A 24,936-nucleotide genomic window follows, 5' to 3' on the forward strand; every position below is an offset into this window, starting at 1 on the left:
TCCTCGCAGTTTGACAAAGTTTTATACCTTTCTGAAGACATCCCTGCACATTTGATATGCCACCAGTAATAACATGCCTCACAATAAATAGCTCGATGGTTCTTGGCAACAGGTTTGGCACATTTTCCACATGGAAATTTTACTGGGCCTGGTTTAGAACAATATCTCCAGAAAGGACTAACTAATAGAGTCGATAGCAATTACTTAGTTTTATCGGTTGATACTTCACTCTTCTCCTGTGCACAAGATGATAGTAAATCATAAAATTGGTGGTAACATTAAAATCTGAGGAGAGTTGTATATTGGTAATCGGTATATTTACATCTTTGTTGACATGTTCAATTGTTGATTGGCTTAAGTAGGACATGTATTCTGTAGGCTCTAGATTACCTGTCATTGATGTAAGATAAATACTATAGTTGTAGCCCGGTAGTAGGACACAGTAGATGATAAAGAATATAGCAATCATTTTGATAAATAACAGCTGATTGATAGTTTGTTTACATTAACACCAGTTGACACAGGCGCTTACTTCAGGAATGTAATGCGTCTAGTTATCAAGTTATACATATAAACGTTTATTTTCATTTAAATAATGTTGTATTACAGAATGTAGAATAAAAAATGCACCAACAGTTGATCTCCCCTTTCTAAACCTAAATTGGAAATCAGAAATAACAGAATTTTTATCACAAAATATTTCAACTCTATTAGTTAGTATGGAGACATACAGCTGACTAAAGTTATTCTCCTATAATTATTCACTAATTTCGGATCGCCTTTTTTATATACGGGCACAATTATACCCGACGTCCATTTGTCTGGATAAAAACCAGAATCTAAAATGGCATTAAACATATAACACAAATGATAGCAAATAATATCAATAGACTCAATAAAATATTCGTTTAAAAGACGGTCTGAGCCTACCGCTTTATCCGACTTAAATGTTTTACACCTTTCTTAATTTCTTCACATGTGATAGGCAAATTCAATTCTTTATATGTACAATCATCACAATAAAAATCGTGTTCGTTACAAAAGTCATTACATTCATTATAGTTGGAACTGATTTATTATAAGATAAATTTTCAACAACAAAAAAAAACATTTAAACTCCTCAAGAGTAATGTCTTTAGAAACAGTAGCCTTTTTCTTTTTAAAATGTCGCCAAAACTGTTTGGGTTAACAAAATCTTAAGCGTTTAATTTCAGAATATTTTTTGGATATAAAAGTTTTCTTTTTCTTTTGGATTACATGTTTTTATTACATGCTTTTCGGTGGTTTATAGAAATATATCAGTGATATAAAACTGGTAATTTCACTGATTGAGCCAGTGAAATTACCACTTTGATAATTTCACTGTTTTGAATTTAAGCCCCTTACGTTGTTTCAGTGAAATACCAGCGTGCACAGTACTGGGTACCAACTTTATGACGTGACGTCGTAAATGACGTCACGTTGTATTATTATTTGGCGCGCTTTTCATTCTGTATTAGGTTAAATGTCTTTTTAAAACGTTTCTTTGCATATAATAAAAAGAAAATTTGTTTAGTTTAGTGTAAGATTGAAATATATTTCACCTTGTGAACACCAAAAGTTCATATTTCACTCGTGGCTGCGCCACTCATGAAATATACCTTTTGGTGCTCACTCGGTGAAATATATTCCGATCTTACACTGAACTAAACAAATATCCTCTATATATTCTTTCTTACATTGACACAAATATTCTCTACTTGCTGGAGTTTTACATATATAAAATGACTTTAAGGCATCTACATATATATTCTTTGAATTTCTGCATTCGGCGTCAAACCAGTCTGCATCTTTTAAAGACTGACTGTCTGAAAAATTAGCATGCGTTTTATTATGCTCCCCGAAAAATTTCGGGGGAGCATATAGTCGGCGCCTTGTCCGTCCGTCCGTCCGTCTGTCCGTCTGTCCGTCCGTTTTCTTGTCCGGAGCATAACTTGAAAACCCTTTAAACTTCATACAGTGGTAGAGGGCATTATGGGGGAGTGCAATGTCAAAGAACCATAACTCTATTTTGCCCGGTTTTTGAATTATCTCCCCTTATAGAAAAATTTTGTCCGGGGCATAACTCTAAAACTATAAGAGATATCAACATGAAACTTTGTAGGTGAATAGATCTCAATGGGTAGATGTGCAGTGCATAAGAACAATAACTCTTTTTGTCCTAATTTTGGAGTTATTGCCCTTTGTTAATTTCAACACTTTGAACTTTGTCCGGAACATAACTCTAAAACTATAAAAGATATCAAGATGAAACATTGTAGATAGATAGATCTCATTGAGTAGAAGTGCAGTGCAAAAGAACCATAACTCTGTTAAGCCTCATTTTTGAATCATCTCCCTTTATAGAAAAATCTTGTCCGGGGCATAACTCTAAAACTATAAGAGATATCAACATGAAACATTGTAGGTAGATAGATCTCATTGAGTAGAAGTGCAGTGCAAAAAAACATAACTCTGTTAAACCTCATTTTTAAAATAATAAAGTCACAGCAATAACACGTATAATATCATTTTTTATTTTTCCAACGTTTCGGCAAATGTATGCCTTTTTCAAGGTAAATAAATAATAATAAAATCAACGGACGTGACGTCGTAATTTTACAATTAACGTCACGCCCACTTTAGCGGAAAAACGAACAAATACGAACAATTCCAATTCATGATAAAAGAGATAAGTGCACCAAACAAAGCATCAAAATATAAAAACGACACAATAGATATCGGATTAATAAATACGAATATTTCCTATAGGGTTTAATTATAAAAAATGATAATAGGAAAAAACGAATATCTATGTGGCGTAATTCTAGCATTTGTAGCGTGGATTGATATTTTATGAATTATTTAATTGAGTATAACAACTTTGTGTTCATTCCTTCTGGAAAATGAGTTTTTAGCTTATGAATCCAAAATGTTTCTTTGCACAAACGATCTAAAGTATTGTAAACAACATCTATGGGCATAAATGAAAAGTCGGTAAAATTATGATCGTCCTTATTAAAATGATTTGCAACATTAGTGGAGAATGCAGGATCTACAAAATTGCATATATCAAATTTATGGCTATTCATTCGTTTAGACACAGGTTGTTTGTTTGACCAACATACTGCATGCTACATTTTTTACATGTTATCAAATATATACAATTCTTGGTTTGACAGTTAGTATGTTGACGTAAGTCAAATATCTCTCCTGTATTTGAACTGTAAAATGACGTACCACTATTAATACGAACACAATGAGAACAGCGTTTTCTACAACAACCTCCAGAATGTGATGTAAAGTCACTGTCAGTATCAAATCTAGATCTAACTAAAAAGTCTTGTAAGTTTCTTGGACGTTTATAGGCAATTATGGGTGTGTAGTTATTGTGAATATTTTTAACACCTTCGTTTTTTGACAGATTTAGTAGGTCCCAATATTTATGAATAGTATTTCCAATATTAGGTAAGGACGGATTATATGTCACAATAAATGGAAGAACGTTTTTCTTTTCTTATCTTTTTTTTTTTTTTTTTTTTTTTTTTTTTTTTTTTTTTTTAAACCTCATTTTTGAATTATCTCCCCTTTTAGAAAAATCTTGTTCTGGACATAGCTGTAAAACTATAAGAGATATCAACATGAAACTTTGTAGGTAGATGTATCTCAATGGGTAGATGTGCAGTGCACGAGAATCATAACTCTGCCTTGCCTAATTCTGGAGTTATTGCCATTTGTTTATTTTTACTTTTTGAAGTTGTCCGGAACATAAATGGGAAACCATAAGAGATATCAACAAAAAACTATGTAAGTTGATAGATAACAGTGATTAGAAGTGCAGTGCAAAGAACAGTAATTCTGCCTTTCCTAATTTTGGAATTATTGCACTTTGAACTTTTTCCAGGGACATAACTCTGAAACTACAAGAGGTGTACCTTCCTGTGTCCAAAACCTATTCGGGGAGCATCACCCGGCTCAAACCGGGCTCTTGTTTGTATATGTTTTTGACAAAAGAGGGTTTGCAACTTCCCTAATTAAACAAGTAAAATTATTGATAGTGTTGTTTACGGCCTGTCGATCACTGGTATTTATTTCTGTAGTCAATTGATTAAGATCAGGCAATATGCCGATCAAACCCGCCCTAAAGGTATCCCTAAAGGCACGAATCCCATTTATAATTTATGTCAACTTTCTCCCATTGTACAGGTATACGGTATTTAGTATGCAATGAAAATTCTATAGGAGCGTGGTCGCTAACCTCGTTAACTTGCTGAACACACAAATGACTGATATTTGAGAAATTTTTCTCATTGGTTAAAACATAATCTATAACAGAAGCACCGTTTTGAGAAACATATGTATACATTTCTACATTATTAACCTTATATAATCTACCGTTAACTAGCCGAATATTGGTTGATCTACAAAGATCAATCAATTTTACACCGTAACTATTACATGTTTTATCTGGTGAGGCCCGGCTGATATATTTATCAGGTACATATGATTCATCATCAAAAGATTGATTTATGCTGTCAAAAATAAGGAAATCGTGTTTAACGTCCACTCGGCTGTTAAAGTCACCTGTTAAATATGCTGACCCCAGGGCTTCAAAATGGGTAATATCGTTTTCAATAGAATCAAAAAGATTTACATTTACTGTATTATAAGCGGGGCAGTTTTCACACCATAAATAGACACCATATATATAAATATCTGCTTCACTATGAAAAAATTCTTGTCTAATTTTATCCAAATTAAAGTGTCACATCTATTTTCAACAATTGTAATACCATCCGATATCGTCTCTTTATAATACAGTGCAACCCCTCCACTGGGTCTTTTAGCATACCGATGCTTTCATTTCCTGTAAACATTATGCGTTATATATCCATTTAAATTTATATTACTAGTTTTGTGTGCAAATGTTTCAAACAAAAAAAATAATATCATGTTTACGAACAATGTTAACAAGTTCAATATTGTCTCTTTTTGTTTTGTCTAAACCATTTATATTCCATAAGAGTATTTTGAGTTCATCTCCATCGAATTCCTAGTCCCTGATTGGTTTTCCGTCAATATAGAGGGTGTCATAGGATATCCATGAAGTCTTGCCTTGTTCCCGTGCTGCTTTCATTCTTGGTAACAGTCTCTTCCTTTTATCGACTACTTCTTTTGGCAGTTGTTCATTTACAGAAAAAGGTGTACCCATAAGTGTTTCCATTGTTTTCGTACGAATTCTTTCTCTTTGTAGAAAGTAAACTTTGCGACAATATTGCGATATCTGCCATTTCTATTTTGTCCCATGCAATGCACTCTTTCAAATGATAATTTATTAACTAGATCTTGTGCAATTTTCATTTTGTCAACGAGAAATGATCTCAACTTTATAATAATAATAATAATAATTTTATTCGGTAAAAGTGTACATGACATGGCAATGACATAATGATGCATAATGATACAATACATATAACAATAATCAAAATATTAAAGAGACTAGAAATATCACATGAAATAAGTATACGACAAAATATAAATATATGAGCCATGTAGTGCCCACCAATACCAGGGATAACACAAAAAAGAGGAAAGGATTCAACTTTACCTCTGTGTCCTCGTTTTTCTCCTCAAGGGCCTCTGGGATATTAGTAAAAACGAGGTTATTTCGCATTAATTGTGCTTGTAATTAGGTCACCTCGTTATGTAGGTCATCTCTCTGTTTTTCTAGTGATGTTAATTTGCTTGTAGTTTGTGATAGTACGAAGTCAATAGATTTCGTTTTATCTAGTACCACAATGGTAATTCTTTCATTCATAGCTATGCCCATGTCATGTAGTTTAACCCATATTTTTTCAGTTCTTGGTCAAAATTATCAACTTTTCTTTCAAGACATTGGAGTTTTGTATCCACATTTGTAATTTTAGTGTCAAATTTCTTTAAATAGGATAAAATGTCATCATTGATCGTGTCCATCTTTGATTTTGGTCTGCAATTTTCAGAGTTTAATGGTTTATTTTCCGTAATTGGACATTTTGTGTGATATAGTGTGTGGTCAAAGACACTATCTGCAAGATTATCCTTTTCATATAAAGTACTATTGGCTTGATTCAAAACTTCACTCAGTAATAATTGACTAGAATTTTAACTAGAATGTGAACCCGAATTTGACCTGTACCTTCCCGCCTTTAGTGTGTGTCCATTGTTATCTCCTTCACTGCTATTTTTCCTCTTTTCAGTCTTATTCCGTTTTTTTCCCCATGAAATTTTCATCACAAGCTCACAGTTTTAACACTTTATAAATTCCAAGTCAAAATGAATTTTATAATCCTTTAAATCCACATAAATCAATTTTTCAACCCAGATATTTTTACCGACTTTCTCACTTGATCACGTGACGCGTAAACATTCCTGCCTTAAGCCCCTGAACAACGCAAACGTCAAAACACGATTCTTTTTTAACCGAGCGAGGGAGGTGGTTAAAATGACTGGTGTATTACAATAATGCACGATAAAAGATCTAAATAGGTCCTTATAATCCCACTGGTTTAGAAAAAATGCTTGAAGCTTTGAAGATTTTTATGAAACTTGGCACATCCAGATAATGTGCAGAACTTATATGCCAGGTGTGCCGGCTCAAAGTCGGGGTCACACATACAGGTCAAAGAATTGTGACTTGGGTTTCATGCCCGCTCCTCATCTCTTAAACCCAATGAAAGATTTTCATGTACCTTGAGTCAACGTTAACCACATCGAGACAATATGCAGAACCTTTCTTTGCGTCACCGCGGACTATGTATATATGTTTATGTGTATATATACTAAAAACTGTTTGTTTTTTGTTGTTTTTTTTTGTTTTGTTTTTTTGTTGATGACTCCAAAAATGAAAATTTTGGTATTTGCAAATGGCGTTTGCAAATGGGGTACGGTAAATTACAGATGGCGAAGTGTTTTGGTGTTTTACAAATGGCGTAACTGTCCAAACCTCTACTTTGCAAATGGCGTCATGTAAAAATATGTACAAAAAAACAAAAATAAAATATCTACGAAAAACTAAAATAAAATATGTTTGTAAAACTTAAATAAAATATGTATGCAAAACTAAAAAAAAATTGTACGAAATACTCAAATGAAATATGTATGCAAAACTAAAATTAAACATGTATGCAAAAAAAAATATGTATGCAAAACAAAACCAAAAACATGTACGAAAAACAAAAAAAAAATAAGTATAAAAAAAAAATTGCAAATGTCACTTTTATGCCACCGTAGCATACTGAAATGCCGTATCTCATCGGAAAGTTATTTGGTTATTTTCAGTCAAAATTCACATGAAGTAAAGCTTGCACATGGCCAGAAATTTGTAAGCATGCTCCTTTAAATGTTGACTATGAATTTATAAGAACACAGTTGGGATATGTTAAAAATAGATGGATACTTACCGTCCGTCAATTGTTTTTTCTGCGACGACATGTAAATACTGGTACGGCTGTCGACGGTTGAACGGCTCTCTGCCCATTTGATTGTACGGTGTGAATTAGGGGTGTCACGTTTATCCGTTTAAACGAGTACGGTCGATTTTTAGCTAAAAACCGGTTAGAAAATTCAATAAGCGGTAACCGAGGTTGGCATTTGACAATTTGAAAGAGGAGAACAACTTTTAAATTGATTCTAAACATTACCTTATTTTCTTTAAATATTTAAAGGGAATAGGAATGGATATGTCGATGTCTGTCTTATCGTATAAATATTTATCATTTAAAAGAGGTACAATGACAGTTTTTTTCTGTTGAAATCAACCGTATAACTGAGAAATTCGTGTTTTAAGACACTATTTTTGTGTCGCCTTGAAAAACGCGACATATAGGGGTTACTTTTGTCGGCGGCGTCGTTGTCGGCGTCGTTGTCGTTGTCGGTGTCGTTGTCGGTGTCGGCGTCGGCGTCCCCTTAAGCTTGTCCGGAGTATAAGTCAGTCATTATAAGTCGGATTGACTTCAAACTTGGTATGCATGCTTCTAACAATGACCTGAAGTGCAGTGCACAAGAACTGGCACTCTGCACTTCTTATTTTTTGAGTTATTGCCCTTTGTTAATTTTCATACTTTATTTTTGTCCGGGCCATTTCTCCTAAAGTATAAAAGCTATGGACATGAAACTTCATAGGATGATAGATCTCATTAACAAGAAGTGCAGTGCACAAGAACTGGTACTCTGCATTCTTATTTTTTAGTTATTGCCTTTATTTTTGTCCAGGCCATTTCTCATAAATTATAAAAGCTTTAGACTTGAAACTTAATAGGATGATAGATCTTATTAATAAGAAGTGCAGTGCACAGAAACTGCTGCTCTGCATTTGTTATTTTTATGCTCCACGAAAAATTTCGGGGGAGCATATAGTCGGCGCCTTGTCCGTCTGTCCGTCCGTCTGTCCGTCCGTTTTCTTGTCCGGAGCATAACTTGAAAACCCTTGGAGATAATTTGTTTAAACTTCATACAGTGGTAGAAGGCATTAAGGGGAGTGCAGTGTCAAAGAACCATAACTCTGTTCTGCCCAGTTTTTGAATTATCTCCTCTTATAGAGAAATCTTGTCCGGGGCATAACTCTAAAACTATAAGAGATATCAACATGAAACTTTGTAGGTGAATAGATCTCAATGGGTAGATGTGCAGTGCATAAGAACAATAACTTTTTTGTCCTAATTTTGGAGTTATTGCCCTTTGTTAATTTCAACACTTTGAACTTTGTCCGGAACATAACTCTAAAACTTTAAGAGATATCAAGATGAAACATTGTAGGTAGACAGATCTCATTGAGTAGAAGTGCAGTGCAAAAGAATCATAACTCTGTTAAGCCTCATTTTTGAATTATCTCCCCTTATAGAAAAATCTTGTTGGGGGCATAACTCTAAAACTATAAGAGATATCAACATGAAACTTTGTAGGTGAATAGATCTCAAAGGGTAAATGTGCAGTGCATAAGAACAATAACTCTTTTTGTCCTAATTTTGGAGTTATTGCCCTTTGTTAATTTTAACACTGAACTTTGTCCGGAACATAACTCTAAAATTATAAGAGATATCAAGATGAAACATTGTAGGTAGATAGATATCATTGAGTGGAAGTACTAGTGCAGTGCAAAAAAAACTATAACTCTGTTAAGCGTCATTTTTGAATTATCTCCCCTTTTAGAAAAATATTGTACTGGACATAGCTGTAAAACTATAAGAGATATCAACATGAAACTTTGCAGGTAGATGTATCTCAATGGGTAGATGTGCAGTGCACGAGAATCATAACTCTGCCTTGCCTAATTCTGGAGTTATTGCCCTTTGTTTATTTTTAACTTTTTGAAGTTGTCCGGAACATAACTCGGAAACCATAAGAGATATCAACAAGAAACTTTGTAAGTTGATTGATAACAGTGATTAGGATGCAAAGAACAGTAACTCTGCCTTTCCTAGTTTTCGAATTATTGCACTTTGAACTCTTTCCAGGGACATAACTCTGAAACTACAAGAGGTGTACTTTCCTGTGTCCAAAATCTATTCGGGGAGCATCACCCGGGTCAAACCGGGCTCTTGTTTATTTATTGCCCTTTGTTGATTTTCAAATTTCATTTTTGTCCTGGCCAATTCTCCTAAACTATATTGTTCACAAGGCGACACACCCGACTCGCGGAGTTTTAGTTTACTTAAGAAATAAGTTCATGGGCGCCGCCATATTGGCGTTCTTTCACTCTCGCGAGACAGACGAGACCGAGATTATGACGTATTACATCCACTTACAGTATAGGTAATAGTATAAATAAGTACATGTAGTATTATTATGTAGATATCGATTTTGAATAAGTATTCAACAAGGTATTTTTTCCGATCTGATCGAGTACGGTATGACCCTGACTACATATTGCACAAAAAATGCAAACAAAATTTCATATCTTGTCACAAAGAAACAATGTAAATGTTGAAAATCTAAGGAGTTTATGAGTACGGTCGGTTAAACGTATAACACAGTTATCTGGTCTTCGTTTAAACGTTTAGCGTTTTATTTTCCACCGTGACACCCCTTGGGAAAATGAGACTATAATCTTTTGAAAATAAAAGTCCGTTGCAATGGAAGAAGCTTCATTTTGATATCAAAGTTACTAACCTGATATCAAAAATAATTTCCGGCTAGCGTTATTGGGCAGTAACCATGGCAGTTGCATGATATGTTAATTATTGTTTTTGAAGTAATTTCTTATAAATAATCACTCGGTTGTTTGAAAATGAACTGTATAGCCAGTTAGTTTTTTCTTCTTTTTTCAGTTTCACATCTACAATCTATGAATGTAAAGTGCAAACGACAGAAAAACAACCCGAGTACGTCTCCCTTGTGATGACTTCCTGTGAAACCCCAAGAAATCTTTTAAAAGTACGTGATGCTTCAAAACCAGATGGATATAAGCGTCGTTTTACTGTATGTTTGTCACCAGTGTTTCAATATGATGACATTTTCCAGATGGTCGAGTGGGTTGAACTAAATAGAATTCTTGGTGCTGAAAAGTTTGTTTTTTATAACTACTCCACAGGTGTAAACGTTAATAATGCCATTAAGTATTACCTGAAATTAGGTTTAATTGACGTTATTCAATGGAATATACCATTTCCTGATATTGAACGTAATATTGAATATTTTGCTCAAAAGGCAGCTATAAATGATTGTATTTTCAGAAATAAAAATGTTTCGGAATTCATCGTCAATATTGATAAAGATGAATACATCATTCCTCATTCTAATGACATCATTACTTGGTCACAGCTGATCGATAAATTTAACAAAAACTATGCCGGTTACGTTGTGAGACACTCTTTCTTTCGATTAGACTGGATCTTGAATAATCAAAATTTTTCTGAGAAACGTTTTGCAGAAAAGTACCATCTAGTAACACTTACCCATTTCGAACATGAGAAAAAAATATGGCCGCCTAACCATCGCTCAAAATATTTTGCCCGAGCAGAAGTTGTTGAGTTTGGAAATGTGCATGAGATTCCACGCGGAAGAATATTTATTGTGCCTCCTGAACTTGCACTAGTGCATCACTATCGAAATATCGGAAAGCCTGAAGACCATGACAAAGTTATTGACTTTACAGTGCTTGTTAAATATGGAGACAATTTGTCAAAACATGTACAAAAGACATGGAAAGCTCTTTCTCTCGTGTAACTAGTCTGATTGTGTAATCATTTAAACATACAATGAGAACATACTCATTATTAGGAAGAAATGGAAATTGGCTTAAATCATCGATTAATTCTTCAATTATGTTAAAAAACAAAACAGTATGATACTTAAACTGGAACTAGAAAAAAAATAAAACTTACGTATCATTATATTTGAGAATCTAAGTTATGTTGAATGAATATCTGTACATGCATTCTTTTTTTCACTTAGTCCTATTTTTATATAATACTGAAACTGGTGTTATTTTAAACGTGTGATTTTTTATAAAATATTTTCAAAGTTTAACGAGGTTGTAGGCAAGGCGATCCAATTTACCTTTATATCTTCATATTATTAAGATTTTAGCAATAAAAATAAGACAGTGTAAACATGCTAAAGGTATAGATACAGATAGGGAGGAATATAAAATTACACAATTTGGTGATAATACTAGTACTTCAATTTTGCTAAATTGATTAATACTGTTTTAAAGTTATTAGATATGTTTTCAGGGATTTCTGGATTATAAGTAAATTTTAACAAACTAAAGTTATTTGGATAGGCTCTCTTAAGTACAGTACAAGATCCATTAAGACAAAATGGTAACTGACATGGGGTGATACACAGTTAAATTGTTAGATTTGATATTTGATGCTGATTTAGAGAAAATGGTAAAATATTTATGAAAAACTTCAGAAAGCAAAAATAGTATAGGTCATTGGAAAAAAGAATATTAACACCAATAGGAAAAATAACTATTTACTCTTTGTTTCAAAAGTTTACCTACACTTTATTCAGTATTTTGAAAACACTTGATGCCTTATGTAATGATTTTATATGGGAAGGTAAAGCAAAGATAAAGCAATCTGTTGTTATCAAAACATATAAGGAAGGTGGTCTAAATACGATTGATATTGACAGTTATATACATTCTGTAAAGATAGAATGATTTTAAATATATGTAAGTAATACATGTAATAGCAGTAAATGTATAAGCTAGTGATGGCTTTATTAAATATTGATAAAGTGTTTTGCACAGATAAATTGTTTTGTAATTAGCCAATTGATACAATTAAAATGCCTGTTGAATAGATGTTATAAAAGCTTATATGATTTTTACAGATAAACTTTGAATAGATACTATAGAACAAATGTTACACATGTCTTTACTTTATAATCATAACTTGTAAGCAGGAAATAGACACTTTTATATTCAAAGCTTTTATAAAAAAAAAAAAAGGAATCAGATTTGTTAATGATATTATCAAAGGGATTTTGTATATTTAAGTTACTTGGAGCAGGTTACACAAAAACAAGTCAACTTTTTACAATATAATAGATAGAAAAAAAGCAAGAATATTTTACATGCAAAGGCTTGACATTTCTATTTGCAATGTTTTATTTATGTTCAATCTATTTCGAAGTGTTATCTCAAACCTATTCTTATTACACTAAATAAGAATACGAAAAATATGTTTATGAAACGTGTTAGAAATAAAGGTGTGCCAACATGTCAAGAAAAATGGAACACATATTTTACAAAAAAAAGGATGATATATATTGGCATTTAATATATAGTTAAATGTACCAAAGATTCCTATATTCAGTGGTTCCAGACAAGAATAATTCATAGAACTGTAACAGCTATCTCACTTTTGTTCCAAATGAAAAGTGTTAATTATGGTAAAATGTGTACTTTTTGCAATTGTCAAGAGGAAACTCTGTTGCATTTATTTTGGGAATGTCCAAAAATTCAATCTTTATTTCAATATCTGAAAGACAATATAGATAATTTTTATGACATTTTTAAATGTAAATCATTTATTTTAGGTCATGAGGTAAATGATTATAAGTATGATATTTTGTATTTTAGAATGGAAAAGGAAATTGAGCCGTGACATGACGTCAAAGTTGACGCAAATGTTTTTAATTATGCGACGCGTGTTTTTCCAATCAGAGCTGTGCAGTTTTTAAACAGTGCACACATCAGTTGTATGTAAGGAAAAAAAATCACCAAAATAAACATTTATTGATTTTTGGGTCACTTGGTCAAACGTCAAGGTCGCAGAGACCTTTCATGTCAAAATGCTTTCCGCTGATTATTTTGAAAACTAGTCATCACAAAGTCTTCATATTTCACATAGTATTTGGTCATTACTAGTAAATGACGCCTATTGATTTTTGGGTCACTAGGTCAAAAGTCTAGGTCACAGTGGCCTTTAATGTCAAAATGGTCCGCTCATTATCTTGAAAACTATTCATCATAAAGTCTTCATATTTCACACAGTGATTGGACATAACTAGTAGATGACACCTATTGCTTTTGGGTCTCTAGGTTATATGTCAAGGTCACAGGAGCCTTTAATGTCAAATGGTTTCCGCTGATTATCTTGAAAACTAATCATCATAAAGTCTTCATATGTCACATAGTGATTGATTATATATAGTAGATGACCCCTATTGATTTGGGGTCACTAGGTCAAAGGTCACAGGGGCCTTAAATGTCAAAATGGTTTCCGCTCATTATCGCGGTTACTATTTATCACAATCTCTTCATATTGGCATTTTAATTGGTCATTACTAGTAGATGATCCCTATTGATTTCGGAGTCACTAGGTCAAAGGTCAACGTCACAGGGGGCATAAATGTTAAAATGGTTTGGCTCATTATCTTATCACAAAGTCTTCTAATTTGGCCATAACTAGTAGATGACCCCTATTGACATTGGGGTCACTCGGTCAAAGGTCAAGGTCACAGAGGCATTGAATAGTTGTACGGTTTCGGCTCATTATCTTGAAAGCTAGTTATCACAAAGTTTTCATATTTCACATTGTGATTGGTCAGACCTTGTAGATAACCCCTATTGATTTTTGGGTCATTAGCTCAAAAGTCAAGGTCAAAGGGGCTTTAAATGTCAGATTAGTTTCAGCTAAATATAATCTTGAAAACTATTTATTACAAATTCTTCATATTTCACATAGTATATGGTCTTAACTAGTAGATAACCCCTATTGATTTTGGGGTCATTAGTTCAAAGGTCAAGGTCACGGGGATCAATACTGCCAGAATGGTTTTCGCTTATTATCTTGAAAATTATTTATCACAAAGTCATATTTCACATATTGATTGGTCATAAATATAAGATCACCCCTATTGATTTGTGGTAACTAGGTCAAGGTCACAGGTGTCTTTAATGTCAGAATGATTTCCGCTCATTATCTTGAAAATAATTTATTACAAAGTCTTCATATTTCACATTTTGAATAGCCATATATAGTAGATGACCCCTATTGATTTTTGGATCCCTAGTTCAAAGGTCAAGGTCACAGGGGCCTTATATGTAAATATGGTTTCTGCTTATTACCTTGAAAAATTTTATTATCACAAAGTCTTCATTTTTAAAATAGTAATTAGTCATAATGGGGCTACTAGTTCAAAGGTCAAGCTCTTTATATTTCACATATTGATTAGTTATAACTAGCAGGTCATTATAATTTTTTTTCCATAACTGAACACTTTCATGTAGACTACCCATTTATGGCAAGTTTCTATAGCAAAATTACCAATAATATTTGTCAAGGGCTAGAAATGGGGGGCATGTGTCGTTCGACATTTCTTGTTTCAATTTTTGTCTTTTTTTTCTTTTTATTTTGTCCGATTATAAACTTATATCTAAAAATTGTAATTAAAAATATTTGAAGTTTTATGTATATTTTTTACTGTGAAATGTGTGATTTGGAAAGCATAACGAATTAAAATGATTATAATTTAAAATCAGCATGGTAAACTTTCTTTATATATTTTACTCAAATGTTAAGGATAGTATCTAGATAATTATTCTTTAAAGATATTTTGATGCCCCGATTATATTTGACAAAAACTGACGGGTTTCTTTACCCTACGCTCTTCTTATTTGATGTAAAATGTTAGGTACCTGTCTCCATAAACAAAATAAATCTTTTCATATACTTTTTACATTGATTTATTTGAAATTATTGAACAAACAACTATAGTTCTTTATTATCAATTTTCAAGTAAGGAAAATATGAAGTAAGTGAAAATTAACTACAGAAAATGAAAACATTGTAGTAGTAGTTGTTGTTGTTGTTGTTGTTGCTATTGCTGTTGTTGTTGTTGTTGTTGTTGTTGTTGTTGTTGTTGTTGTTGTTGCTGCTGCTGCTGCTGCTGATGTTGTATAAAACCGATACAAAAGTTGAACTTCAATTGTCAATATTTTTCAAACAAGATGGTAAACTTTTGTTGTTTTTTTTTGGCATTTATGTCTAGAATATTTTATAATATAATATAAGGTTTTAAACGCTTTTTGAAAAAATGTTAATTATACATCTTATACCTTTATGTAAGTATAATAAGAAAGATATCACATCACATTGATATCATTGTTTTTATAACGGTCACTCCAAACAAGCGTATATAATTGAGCGACAATTTTTAAGTGAAGTGGATGAATGCGTAAGATCACGGGGAAGGAATGGTTACACGACGGAACTCCGTGACAGTTATAATAAGAACTCAAAACAAGTTATCATAAGAACCCCATCCTTCGTGTAACAGTTCCTCCAATTTGGTCCTGCTTTATTTGAAACTAAGGGGGAAAAAATTTCCTTCACGTTATATCATTTAACATAATGCAAGCAACATGCCCCAAGATCCATATTCATTTTCGTAACAGTTAGGAAAATGTATATTAAAGTAAAATATTGTGAAGTGCACAAAGGAAGTAAATTACACATTGCATACGGCACTTAAAATCCACGTAAATTATCAAACAGATGTCAAAATATGCAAAATAGCCCCTACTGCATTAATGACGCAGTAGATATGTGGTGATATTTTATTTTGTCAATATTTTGCGTTGTTATTTTAGATGAACTCAGGCAAGTTGTTGTAATAGTTTATGCTAATAAGTGAAAGTCTGGGTTTTTATTTTGATGTACACTAACAAATCGTTTAAATAGTTTATGCTAATAAGTGAAAGTCTGGGTTTTTATTTAGATATACTCTAACAAGTCGTTGTAATAGTTTATTCTAATAAGTGAAAGTCTGGGTTTTTATTTCGTGAGATAAAACCCATATCACTCAGAGTATAACACTAATGGCGTTGGGAGTAAAGCTTTGTCGGCTTACGTATTACTTAATGATTCCTTGTAAGTCCTAAAATGCATTGTGTATTTTGTTCTTTAAAGCATATTTCTTGACTCAAAGGCAACAAGAGTGAAGATGTGAACATGGCCATCCCCCGCCGAATGTGTTTGCTCATTGGAAGAATGTATTATAGTAGAGCAGAATAATTCAATGTTAAGAGGTCTGCTGGTAATGAAAACTGATAGCTGAAGTGATTACAGATTTGAAGGCTGAATAAAAACCAAGGGCAACAACTGAAAATTAATGCAGGGTATATGCTGCACTCCTCAATGAGATCTATCCACTTATTAAGTTTCAAGTTGATACTTTATGAGATAAACTCCGGACAAAAAGTATGAAAAATAACAAAGGGCAATAACTAAAAATTATAAAGGGTAGAATTATCATTCTTGCGCACAACATCCCTCCTCAATAAGATAAATCCATCTATGAAGTTTCATGTTGACATCTCTAAGACGTTTTGAGTAAAGATAAATCCATCTCTGAAGTTTCATGTTGACATCTTTTAGACGTTTTGAGTTATGCTCCACTCAGGTGAAAAATTAAGTATGAAAAATAACAAAAGGCATTAACAAAAAATTATGAAGAATATAGTTATCATTCTTGTGCACTGCACACTTCCTGAGTGAGATATATCCACCTATAAAGTTTCATGTTGATATTTCAAAGGTTGTTTGAGTTATGCTCTGGACAAAAAGTAAGTTTGAAAAATAACAAAGGGCAATTATTCAAAAAATTATAAAGGGTAGAGTTATCATTTTTCGCACTGTAATCCTCCTCAATATGATCTATCCACCTATGAAGTTTCAAGTTGATACGTAAAATACTTTTTGAGATTTGTTCCGGACAAAAATGTGGGACAGAAGGACGGCAAATGGACGGACGTACGGCTGGAAGGACGATCGGAGACTTAGTTATATTTTGAGTTTCAAGTGAATACTTTATATAGTAAATATAGTAAATACTTAATGAGTTATTGTCTGGACAAAAAATAAGCATGAACAATTACAAAGGGCAATAACTGAAAAAATATGCACGGTAGCGTTATCAAATGGACGTCCGTACGGATGAAATGACGGTCGGACACTTAGTTATATTTTGAGTTTCAAGTGAAAACTTCATAAAGTAAATACTTAATGAGTTGTTGTCTGGCAAAAACTAAGCATGAAAAATTACAAAGGGCAATAACTGAAAAAAATATGCACGTAGCGTTATCATTCTTGTGCGCTGCACTTCTCATTGGGATCTGTTAACCTATGAAGTTTCAAATTGATACCTGTAATACTTTTTGAGATAAACTCCGGACAAAATATATAAAGGGTAGAGTTATCATTCTTGCGCACATCATTCCTCCTTAATAAGATCTATCCACCTATGAAGTTTCATGTTGACATCTCAAAGATCTTTTGAGTTATGCTCCACTCAGGTGAAAAAAGTATGAATAATAACAAAGGGCAATTACTCAAAATTATGAAGGGTACAGTTATCATTTTTGTGCACTGCACACCTCCTGATTGAGATATATCCACCTATGAAGTTTCATGTTGATATCTCTAAGGTTTCTTTAGTTATGCTCTAGTCAAAACTTAAGTATAAAACATAACAAAGGCCAATAACTGACAAATAATGCAGGGTAGGTTATCATTCTTTTCTGCTGCACTCCTCCTTAATGAGATATATCCACCTATGAAGTTTTAAGTTGATACCTCTAATACTTCTTGAGATACGCTCGGACAAAAAGTATGAAAAATAAGGGCAATAACTCAAAAATTATAAAGAGTAGAGTTATCATTCTTATGCACTGCACTCCTTCTTAATATGATCTATCCACATATGAAGTTTCAAGTAGATACCTCAAATACTTTTGAGTTATGCTCCGGATAAAAATGTTGGACGGAAGGACGGACGGAGACTATTTCTATATCCCCCGCCACCTTTTCGGTGGGGATAGTAACTGCGATAAGAAATAAACAATTTTCTCCACAATGATAACTCTAAACAAATAAATAAAATTTGTAGATACTTGATTTGCAAATTATAAGAGACTATACAGGTATGTTAACTATATCTAAAACTCCATTAGAAGAAAATATTTTCAATTCAAACAAATATTATACCGCTGTAAGAAAACCAACATGTTTCATATGTAAAATTGTCTCTAAAATTCAGGTCGATTTTTATGTTTCAGTGTTAGTCTACTCTGGTATGGTAATAAATCAAAATGTAACATCTAAAATCTAGACTGTACAAGCTTTAAAAATGGGGGTAACGGTATTTCGATATTTTTACATACCCTTGCCGACTTTGCGACACCGTAAAAACATAATTGCATGGTCGTGCATATATTTTAACGACACGTCATTTACGTTATACAAACAGAATGTTGACAATCCTACGTTACACGGATACTGCGTGAGCTAGTGAAGAAAAGCCAAATATACCACCGCCACTTAGCGTATTTGCGTACTTATATCTCTTTTTGTCCGACCGTGCAACAAGTCGTTACATGAACTTTAGATGGCTTAAAATTGATATGGTACTCTTGAACAAAGTTTGTGTAATAAAGTCATTATAAAAAATGTGAGCTACCTTGTCCATAATTTCAGTATCAAATTTTGCATGCGTTTTGTGCACTAAAATACTTCTATACATGTAGGAGTATATGTCAAGAAAAACGATGATTCAGTTTAATCCGTGTGATGTAGCATTTTTGAATGAGGTCGTCTCTGACGCCAAAGAAAACGACGTCGCAAAGTATTTACAACTTAAACCAAGTTTTCATTGTCCAAAAATAATCAAATTTGTCTTGAATGATTTAGAAAATAATACATTTTGAGAATCTTTGAAAAAAAGTAAAATGTCAAATTTGACCACTATGTTGGAAATGTCATGTCACGGCTCATATATATGAGAAAAAAATACATGTTACCTACATTTATTGGTTTTTAGAAACAGTCTTGAATTGGCGTGAAATATTTACAAAAATACAATTTTGACCAAACATGTGGCTGAAGGATGGCACTTTAATTAACTAAATTGGGTATACTAAATTTATTTACCACAAACCAATTTTGAACAATATTGTTAATTTTTTGCATAATACATAATCATACACAATTGTTTTACATGTACTCATTATGTGAATATCGATTGAATGATTGAATATTTGAATATAATGTATATCACACTTTTTGTATTATTTTTATATTTATTTATGACTAGATGATGATTGTTATATTATGTATATATCATGTAAGGTATCAGGGGGATGACCCCGACCCTCTCATACCTTTTCTATTAAGGGGCAAATAAACGGGGTTACCCAGTTGGCGCCTCAAAAAAAGTTATGTTGAATGAATATCTGTACATGACCTCATTATAGGGCTATTAACGTGTTTTTAATAGTGCAGCTTACCATCGCAGTGATCAGATTACAAGTAGTATAATTTACATATGGAATTTCAGAGTTAACATTTTGTTTCATTTAATTTGACCAATAAAATATAGTGATTTTATGCCCCCGAAAGGCGGCATATTAAAATCGCACCGTCCGTCTGTCAGTCTGTCTGTCTGTCCGTCTGTGCGTCCCAACTTCATTCTTATCCTGACTGTAACGTTGTCTTCCATTGAGAGATTTTGAAAAAGCTTAGCACAAATGTCTACAACATCAAGACGATGTGTCGCGTCCAAGAATTAGGTCCTTACCTCAAAGGTCAAGGTCACACTAACATTTTGAAGTTTCACATTATCACAACTAAGGTTAATAGATACACACATTCGTGACCGGACTGTAACTTTGTCATACATCAAAGGATTTTAAAATTACTAAGCATAAATGTTATCCACATCAAGACAATGTGTCGTATTAAAGAATTACGTACCTACTTCAAAGGTCAAGGTCACACTAAGTTGCACATTTTCACAATTAGAGTTAATAGGTACACAAAACCGTGTCCTGGCTGTGACTTTGTCATGCATCGATGGATGTTAAAATAACTTGGCATAAATGTCTACCATATCAAAATGATGTGGCGCGTCCAAGAATTACGTCCCTTCCTCAAAGGTCAAGGTCACAATAACATTTTGATGTTTCACATTTTCACAATAAGAGTTAGTTTCACACATTTGTGTCCAGACTGTAGCTTTGTCATGAATGGAAGGATTTAATAATTACTTGGCATAAATGTCTACGAAGTCAAAACAATGTGTCGCGTCTAAGAATCAGGTCCCTACCTCAAAGGTTTAGATCATAGATTATAGTTTGAATGTAACCATTCTCTTGAGAAGATACACATTCATGTATGGACGACTGTAACTTTGTCATGCATGGAAGGATTTTTAAAGTAACTTAGCACAAATGTTTACCACATCAAAAACGATGTGTCGCGGCTACTGTCCGTCCGTACGTCCCCACTTACACAACAATCATGTCTAGACTGTAACTGTGTCATGCATTGAGGGATTTTGAAATAACTTGGCACAAATTTCTCTCACATGACAACGTTGTGTTGTGTTTAAGAACCACGTTCCTTCTTCAAAGGTCAAGGTCACACTTATATTTTGAAGGTTCACGCTATCACAATTAGATATTACACAGTACACACATTCGTGTCTGGACTGTAACTTTGTCATGATTTGAAGAGTTTTAAGATAACTTGGCACAAATGTCTACCACATCAAGATGACGTGTTGTGTGTAAGACTCATGTTCCTAGCTCCAAGGTCAATGTCACTCAGATAGTTTGAAGGTACTTATGCTCATTAAAAGAGTTTGAAGGTACCCAGTAGATCCAAACTGTAAGATTGGCATGCACTAAAATCACTTGGCATTAATGTCTACCACATCAAGATGATGTGTCACATCCAAGACCCTTTTCCCAAGGTAAATAGCATTTCATTTCACAAGAACAATATAAAGCAATTAGTTACTTTTATTCTTTTTTCTATTCATAATCCCTGCATGCTTAAGAAACCTATTCGGTGGCATTCGTTTCATGCTTGACAGCTCTTGTTTGGTCAAATATGAAAGAGGGCGTAGTCAATACTCATTATTATTCTGGGGACTACTTTCTCAGAGGTTGTTTCTTTGACAGTCAGTTGCTTCAGCTATTCATTTCATCATCATATGTCAAACACGAAAAATTTGTTTGTATTCTATATCATCAATCATAAACTAAGTTGTACTACTTGACATAAATGTAATTCTTTCTTCACTGCTTTTTATATCTTTCTTTCTATTTTCTATCTTTTCGTTACTGATAGTTACATCCAGCATCTTAATTTTGATCAGCCAACCTATGATCGGCTTATACCAATTTGTGCAACATTAGCTAATAACATTGTTTGCACTAATTTTTCACTTTCTGGCGATTCATCAGATAATTTACACTGATTTTTTTTAATAGTTATATCTGTTACTGGTTTATTAGTTCCATATTAGAATATTATATATTTGCTTAGAATAACATCTTTGGCAAAGTTTAACCTAAACACCTTGCGAGCAAATGTACGTGTTCAGATGAAATAATTCTCCATTTCTGTGTCAGAACGTTGAACTTTTTACGACCACGTTGTCTTCATCTAAGCGCCTAAGCTGTTATTTTTTCAAGTTTACTCATGTCGGTGAAAGTATTTATTGTTGGCTTAGTACCAGTAATGATATATAGAATCTTCTGCACCAGTAAATTTGGAACATCGCCATATGACCACTATTATGTTGGTGCGATGTAAAACCTAACCAAACAATATATTAAATGGTTAAAGCAGCAGCAACAGCAGCAATTATTTAATTCTCAATGACACCTTTCTGCTATTTTCTCACCCATTTCCTAGTTTTGAATACATTGTCCATTTATTCGTGTTTCACAGTACGTTTGTTAAATGGCATCTGTTATCTTAATTACAAAGTTATATTATAAGAAACATTTCTACAAACAAATACTTACTTTATCGTTGAACTATAATATCTTTCCCCTGGTAACTAACATGTTTTCTTAATATACAGTATCAGCATATGCATTTGTATAATTATTTAAAAATAATATCATTGTTTAACATGGACAAGGAAACTAAATTATGCGAGCCAAACATAACATCTTGATGCATAGCATTCTTTTTGAACCGGATTTAAATAATACTTTAACATATAATATAAAATCATTTACTTGTCAATGTTCACGCTAGATTACCGATTCAGATTTATTTTTTCATGTAATATTTAGGCGATAATTTGTAGCAAAGCATAAATACGCCATAAACAGACAGGATGTTTGCGTGAAAATAAGCGGGCATTTCACGCATGAAAATGAGATAAAATATTACAATAACTGGTGTGCATGTTATACTATGTTTGTATATTATTTTGAATGCTTATAACCTTCTGTATATATAGTGGTATTGCAAAGGTATTAAGTAATTCATTTAAACATATCCGCTATATATTGTGACTATAAATGATCAAAATTTTATTAACAGAAAAATTAAAAAGAAAATAAAAAGCCATCGGGGACATGAATAATTAAATAGATTCCGAAGTTCCTGAAACCAATATCAATATTCATCATTTTGCTAAAATTGCAAGCAAACCAGCTGCATAATAATTCTTACCTTGATATTTAAAAAGTTCCATTTTATTCAAAATATCACCACCTTTAATTTGACTTGGAAACAACATTTATGTTTATTTATTTAAAAACTAATTACAACTGCCTTCATTAACAACAATAAATGTATCAGTGGAAAGACACATAATGTTATTGAAACAGCATCCCCTCACCGCTTTAAATTTGTTCAAATCCTTTTAGTAGGGATTATAGATTATTTCATGCAAAGGAAATATCAAGCCCGGTTACGGCAGGTCGATGGTTTCTCTCAGGCGGCTACTCTCGCCATGCACAAATAGGCACCTGAGACCCACCACAACAGTACCCTTTAAGCTGGATAGTCACCGTATGACCTAAAATTTCTTTCATGTAAAGAAAGTATCAAACTCGCTTACGGTCGGACAGTTGTTTAGGCGGCTACTCTCGTCCAAATAGGCACCTGAGGCCTTCCCACAACAGTTCCCTTAAAGCTGGATAGTTTCCGTATGATCTTTTACTTTGTTGACTTAAAATCCAACAAAACAAACAACTAGGAAGACTTTCAAATAGAATTAAGATCCCAGTTCCATGTTAACCTTACTCTGTTGTTGCCAGACCATGCTCAGCTTTGGGTAATTTAAGAGACTAACAACTGTTAAAATAATATCATACGACTAAATAAAACAAGCATGTAAGCTAGTCAGTTGCTTTAACGAGGAACTTTTGATACTTAGTGCTTTCAACATTTACGAAGAAAAACGTAAAAATTATTCATTGTTGTGATTTCATGTAACTACTCCTAGGAAATTGTTATGTACGTTTTCATGAACAACTTAAGGCTTATCAAACATGTTGTGTTTACTTGAAGTAGTCGCCCGAAGCTTTTCGTGATATTATTAAGATTTTTGTCTGACTTTCATGAATAAATTACATGTATATTGTGCATAGGTTGAAATGCATTTGAATGCGTTTTAATTTTCGGTAAACATTTGTTATCCAGCAGGTATCGTGCACTTCATTAAAAATCAAACAACAACTACCAACATTACAACTGGATGGCAAACAAAAATATATGACTGACAGTTGTAACAACTTGCATGATATGCACTGTATGTAAATCAAAGACAAGCCGTGTTTTACGTTAATCGTATTTCTTGTTCACATAAAATAATATAAAAGCTTTATTTTGTTTACATTTAAAACGCTCGTTGTAGCAAATGAACGATAAAACAAAGAAAAAAGTAACATATGCACATGCTTTTTTAAAGGTATGTTTATCTCATATAAAAGCAATGTTTGATTGTTATAAATGTTGCCGATACATATTTAAAATTATACTTTTTTGGCATGTTCGGTGATTTGATTTTGAAAATGTTATTGTTAACTTTTAAAAAAAATTTATTGGCGTATATTTCACATTATGAATGTCTAAATAGGTCAAGAATATTTTTTTAATTTGTAAGTATTTAAATAGTAATAATCACACTAAAATGTTGTGCAGAATTAAAGTGGATTCTTTTTCGCGCTTTTGTTAGTAAACCCTTACACAAACCTTGCCTCATATCTTATCCCAGTGCTGCTATATTTTTACTGGTCATTCAATGTAAATGATTTCAATCTTGTTGCTAATGAATAAATCTTTACCACGTATCATATTTCATTGTTGATTTCGAAACGATAAACACTAACTCTACAAATTTAATATATCAATGTTATAGTAGTGTTTAACACAAATTACTTTTTTGTCTGATGTTTTGAGATGTAGCTCTCATGAGTTCTAAATAATGTACATTAAATTTCACGAACAGTTCTATTCCTACCGTATTTGTATTATAAAGATAATTTTGATTGTCCTTCGTCGTTCATAATTTTAAAAAGATATGAACATTTCATACATATTATCATGTTTTAGTGTGAAAATGTTTCAGTTTTGTTTCATCGCCATTTTAATCATACATTTAGTTACATAT

General features: G+C 32.7%; 1 protein-coding gene across 1 annotated transcript in view; it reads left to right on the forward strand.

Annotated features, from left to right (window-relative positions):
- Nucleotides 1-19,676, forward strand: part of LOC132742698 (uncharacterized) — a 31,771-nt gene extending 12,095 nt beyond the window's left edge. The window contains exon 2 of the mRNA XM_060731164.1: nucleotides 10,326-19,676. Coding sequence (XP_060587147.1) covers nucleotides 10,326-11,223 — 898 coding nt within the window. The 3' untranslated portion in view covers nucleotides 11,224-19,676. The remainder of the gene's footprint in view (nucleotides 1-10,325) is intronic.
- Nucleotides 19,677-24,936: the final 5,260 nt, after the last annotated feature.

Source organism: Ruditapes philippinarum, unplaced genomic scaffold (genome assembly GCF_026571515.1).
Source record: "Ruditapes philippinarum isolate M1 unplaced genomic scaffold, ASM2657151v2 ctg2004_1_1_1_1, whole genome shotgun sequence".
Taxonomy (NCBI): domain Eukaryota; kingdom Metazoa; phylum Mollusca; class Bivalvia; order Venerida; family Veneridae; genus Ruditapes; species Ruditapes philippinarum.